Source organism: Rhinopithecus bieti, unplaced genomic scaffold (assembly GCF_001698545.2).
Source record: "Rhinopithecus bieti isolate Rb0 unplaced genomic scaffold, ASM169854v2 scaffold_20307, whole genome shotgun sequence".
NCBI classification, from domain to species: Eukaryota; Metazoa; Chordata; class Mammalia; order Primates; family Cercopithecidae; genus Rhinopithecus; species Rhinopithecus bieti.
Genome location: NW_016809865.1, coordinates 280,586 through 286,458, shown reverse-complemented (window position 1 = coordinate 286,458; position 5,873 = coordinate 280,586). Strand labels below are relative to the sequence as shown.

Genomic DNA, 5,873 nt, shown 5'->3' with positions numbered 1-5,873 from the left:
CCTCTCCCCGCAGCTGCTGCCCCGGCGCACAGACTGGACTGGGAAGGAGCATCCCAGGACCTACCAGAATCTGGTGAGACATTCACATCGCAGAGCAAAGAAACTTTTCCCTGAGTCGAATAAAAATTGAATTTCCCGCAATTTTTTACAGAGACAAAAACTTGGCCCTAGAACGTGAAAGCTCCAAAGGCCACGGGGAGGGTTGGGAGGCCGGCGCGGGGTCTGCGGGGGCCAGTGGCCGGGGGTACTCGTACTCCGGGGCCGCAGGGGCTGCGGACAATTTATTTGTGATATTTTGTTAATGTACTAGAAATAAAGATACGTCATGAGTGTTGTGCAGTGCAAGGCCGGAGGAGGAGGGGCCGGCGCGCGCGTCCGTGCGGGCGCGGGGGCGCGCGAGAGTCGGCGGCGGCGGGAGCGGCGCGAAGGGGGAGAGCGCGCTCGCTCGTTCGCTTGCTTGCTCTGCACGCGCGGCCGGCTCGGCTTTCTCCTGCCCTACACAATAGCTGGTGACTAACTGCTCCGAAGTAGCATTAGCATTTCACAGGCAGGCTATCCAGCGGCTGCGGTACCGTGGCAAGACATTATTTTTTTTCCTCCTCTATCGTTTATTTTGTTTTCCCTAAATTCAGTCCTAGGTTTTTTGTTGGAAGGGTTCTGATGTGTGATGATAGTTGGTCAGTGATTCGTCTTGCATTTACTAAAACACATCTTTGCAGAAGTGTAAAGCCTGTAATTCCCTAAAACCAGAAGTTTAGTAGGCTTTTTCTAATTCTTATGGTATGCCTCTCGTTTAATTAAAAACTATTATTGGAGTACACTGAAGAGTTTTGATTTTTGTCCACATATTTACTGTGGGATGGAACTCGGCCAGCAAAAGTTGTTGTGCTTATATTGGGACATATTTTGTTTAATAACTTAAAAAAGACCTTTTTCTTAATTTTGTGGGTTGTCAAAATGAGTATGTTAGGAATCTTTAAAAATTGCTTTTCAGAAGTGGACCTATCACTTCAGTAATGTGATTGAAAGTTACCTTAAAGAAGTTATGTTGTCTGTAACATTTTCTCCTAAACTGATAGAGGTTCGTTGTGTGAATATGTGTGTGGGGGGCAGTTAAAAGCAGTCGCACCGGGCACACCAAGCCTTTGAAATTTATGTAGTGCGTTGATTTTTATGAGGCTTTTGTAACTGTTTTGAGATAGTCATAATTACTAATGTTACTTCATCAGAACTTCTCTAATGACTAGGAAGTTTCAGCGAGCTTAGAATGAATGTCTTTTGTGAGGTGAGGGCAGGACATGATTATAATGGCCTTTTTTTTTAATGTAGTGTATTTCCTAACTTTTGTGTATAAATCTCTTGTGATTTAATCTAAGTTGTTGATAACCACTCATGGCTGTTGAAATAAGCAAGGGTACTGAGGTTTAATACATCTAATGGAGATTTAGCAGTGTAATTTTCACACTGAACGTGTGTTTTCAAGGAGTGATTTGGGATACTTTCATTCAATTCTTGGCCAAAGTGAATGGAACTGGAAGTAAACTCCAAGATTTACTAATTTGAAATTAATTTTTAGGTTTATAAATATTTGATAGAAGTCGTCAGTGAATTTACATGTCTTCCTTGCTATTTGAAAAAATTATCACAAAGGTTATAATACTCCATTTTTAAGATGGGGCAGGTTTTACAAAACTCATCTTTGCATCTGCTTTTACATCTGTGCATCTCTTAAAAACCCACAAACTTTCAGTCACTGAGGATTGCTGCGTTTTCTTGAAATCTTTTGGTAATGTTATATTTTTTAAATGAAGCAGCTTAATGGTGTCTGGCTAAATTACGGTAATGGCTAATCCTCGTAGGAATATCTTTTTTTTTTTTTTTCAGTAAAATGAGCTATCAATTTTGATTTTGAGTTAATTTAATTTTGGGGGGGAGTATGGGGGGAGGAAATATTGGTAAAGTGAATTTCTACCCCTAGTCTGCATCTCAGAGTTAAGATACAATAAGCATTCTTTTTATCTGTGTATTATTCTCAAAATCCACCTATTTTGAATGGAAGTGGTTTTTCTTGCTTGGAGTTTTCTCTTTACTAGAACAGTCATGTTGTCATACTCACTCGTCAATCAGTTTAGAAATCTTATTAGAACTTGGAGTTCTTTGACTCATTTTCTCTTTTCATTCATTCAGCATATTGCTTACTCTGCTGGATGCAAGGTACCATTTGAGGTGCTTTCTCATCCATCAAACTGTGTATCTAGGTGTGTGAAATAACTTTATTTCACCTTTTTAGTTGAGATTTAGGTCTAAAAACATTAGGAACACTGGATTTTTTTGTTCAATAGTAGATCTTGCTGTTTTTTTTTGTTTTGTTTTGTTTTTTTGAGACGGAGTTTCGCTCTGTCGCCCAGGCTGGAGTGCAGTGGCCGGATCTCAGCTCACTGCAAGCTCCGCCTCCCGGGTTTACGCCATTCTCCTGCCTCAGCCTCCGGAGTAGCTGGGACTACAGGCGCCCGCCACCTCACCCGGCTAGTTTTCTGTATTTTTTAGTAGAGACGGGGTTTCACCGTGTTAGCCAGGATGGTCTCGATCTCCTGACCCCGTGATCCGCCCGTCTCGGCCTCCCAAAGTGCTGGGATTACAGGCTTGAGCCACCGCGCCCGGCGATCTTGCTGTTTTATATCTAACTCAGCACATGTAAAGTATTTTGTACAGTATTTTCTATTATTTTAATTCTTATGACTTCAAACGTTTTATGTTGTTGTGTATCGAGTTGAATTTATTTAACATTGGTTTGAAAATTACTTGGTGAGTGAAACTGTAGTTTCTTTAGTTTCTACTCTTCCTGGAAATGATTTTTTATATGGAATAATAAACTGAGCAATATTTTAAATGGGAAAACTCATATATCACATCACATTGAAATTTCTAGAAAACCTCAAATTATAGCTGTTTAAAATGGGGTGTAATATTTGTACATGTGAATTTAAAAATAGGCACTGATCATCTGTAGTCAGTCTAGTTATAATTGCAATGGTTGAATTTTACTCAAGAGGAAAGTAGAATTTTAAGAGCAGTTTTAAAAGTTTACAGGTTGAAATTGATGCATTCATTTCAAGTGTGATTGAGAAAGGAAATGCTCATATCTTATGGTTGTTTCTGTCTCTGGTTTAAAACATGACTGTAATTATCACCATCTACCTTAAGATTTAAAACATTTTTAACAAAGTAAATGGATAGGAAGCTAAAATTGTTTTGGTGCTATGGTATACGTTTAATTAGATTTTACATTTTAAAATATGAGATACATTTTAAAGAACAGGAGCACTTTTCCAAATATCAGAATCCTTAAACTGTAGAATAAAAAACTTTTTTTTGGACAGAAGGAAAGGTTTGTCATTTGTTTATTTCTTAGTTTGAATAGTGAATCTATTTAGTCTATTAAGTCTGCTTTCTAGTTGTCACTTAATGATGATTGCATATTTATGAGATATAGAGGCAGAGTTTTCAAGCATTTTACCGGATTTGGGTCTCTCTTGATTACATTTTTTCTTAGAAGACTTCTCTCTTTTCCCCCCAAGAACTAGTTCATGTTTTGCCAGTCTGTTAAAATGATTTATTTTTTGCCTTGTAAAATAGTGATATTTGCCTTTCTTAAAATTATTCCACTTTATTAGAAATCTTTTGTCTTTTTTTTCATTTTTTAGTGAAAGGATTGAGAGTCAGGAGATATGGATTGTGGTTTTAAGCTCTGCTGACAGTTAACCTGTAGGTAATCTTGGGCAAGTAATGGAATTTCTCTTTGTCCCAGTTATCTCATTTGAAAATAAGTGGATTGAAATTTTTTCAATCTGAAAATCTGTGATTTTGAACTAGAAATAGCAGTACATTGTATTTAAGAAGTAAGCTTTATTTCATTTGTAGAGCTTAATTTTCTAAAACACAGAAAAGTAGAAATCACGTAGGTTACAAAATTATATAAATGCTTTTCATAGTGCCATTCTTTGGTGGTAAATTCATTTCTTGTTGCAAAGATGATTTGAGACACTAACTATGTTGTAAAATGCCCCAAATTACCATGATTTCCATCATAGTTTAAGCACTAGTTTTCATTATTGGTGGTCTCAAATTCAGAGATGAATAGGAACCGTGGATAGGATTTATTTATGTATGTATCTTAGGTATACATTTATTTAGTGTGTGCTGATTAATGTGAAAGTTAAGGTATAAAACCTAGAGACAACTTTCAGGGGAAAAAAAAAAAGATACCATATTAAATGCTTTAGAATTAGGGATTCCCATTCTACATTGAAGATAGCATAGTTCTTTCAACACTTGATTATTATAATTTTGGGGGGTTGGGGAACATGTAATAAAGTAAATGTGTGTAGTAGAGTTACTATTTCCTTTTTTAGTAGAGTATCAATGAAATAGAAGCTTTGCATGGTAGTCTCTAAAACAGCTTTAATCTCTCAAGGTTGTTATAGTGATGAATAAAATATGTTAGGTGTGAAGGGTTACATGATGAATAAAATGTTAGGTGTGAATATGTTGCTGAGAGGCTGAAGGAGCATTCTTCATTCTTTCTTACAAGTAGAATTATTCTATTGATACTTATACCATTTTTTAAAATTTGAAGCATTTACAAACATTTTAATTGCAGTACTTACTGTATGGTTAATATTCTTCATTGTAAAGCGGTGTGAACGTAAAGCGGGAGCTGGAGTGTGCCTTTCACAAACTATAATGGTTTTATTTGTTGTGAGGCAGAATCTTATTGAGAGAGTCTGTTTTCCATTCGGTAAAATGGGCTAATAATAGCTTCTACTTTGTGTGATCTGTGAGTAATAACTGGCATGAATCAAGTACTATGTAAGGGTTTGGGTTTGCTATTATCAGAACTTTAGTAGTGCTATTATCAGAACTTTAGTAGTGTTCCACTTAGAGCTTTATAATATTTTAAAAGAAGAGCATTTATATTTTATTTCAGAAACAAGTATGTATGTACTTTCTAAACATAGAATCTGCAGTATAAAAGACTGCATTAAAACTTCAGAAGAGTCCGGGTGTGGTGGCTCATACCTGTAATCCCAGTACTTTGGGAGGCCACAAGTTGGAGAACAGCCTGGACAAAATGGAAAACCCCATCTCTACAAAACTAAAAAAATATTAGCCAGTAGTAGTGACACATGCCTGTAATCCCAATTACCTGAAAGGCTGAGGTGAGAGGATCGCCTGAGCCCAGGGAGGTTGAAGCTGCAGTAAGCTCTGTCCCATGCCACTGCCCTCCAGCCTGGGCGACACAGTGATACCCTGTCTCAAGAAAAGAAAAAAAAAAAACAAAAAACTTCGGAAGATACTATTAATATAATTACTTTATAGACTTAAGGATAAAACAGGCCTAAAAAATAAAGGAAAATGTTTAGTTAATACCAAAATAAATCATGGTTAAGGCATTGTGGATAGACCTCTGGAAAATATTGCTACTAATTTCTACTATGACTTGTTTTATGGAACACTGAACATTAAGAAATAATTTAGGTGGTTAATGTAATCCTGAATTGATTAGAGAATATGCAAAGCTTTTCTCTTTGGGTAATCATCAAATGACATTTAGCAATATATGAAGAAAACTTGGTTATTGCATCTGCCTCCTATACAGTTATTTGTGATATTTACAACCATCACAACAGTTTATATTCTTTTGGAAACTGTCGGAGAAGAGATGTCTTGACTTCTATTTTGTCAATCTGTTTATATATATTTTAAACAGAATTTAAAAAAGACTTTGGCTTTAGGTTAAATAAATCCTAATCAATTTCAGTTTTTTAGTTGATTTAGAATTTCTTTGTAAGTTAGTTTTGGTTTTCTTTTTT

At 36.3% G+C, this 5,873-nt stretch overlaps 1 protein-coding gene across 1 annotated transcript in view; it reads left to right on the top strand.

Annotated features, from left to right (window-relative positions):
* PHIP (PHIP subunit of CUL4-Ring ligase complex) overlaps nucleotides 1–5,873 on the top strand; it is a 140,615-nt gene that overhangs the window by 4,359 nt on the left and 130,383 nt on the right. Inside the window, 1 exon segment of the mRNA XM_017890728.1 lies at nucleotides 14–73. Coding sequence (XP_017746217.1) covers nucleotides 14–73 — 60 coding nt within the window.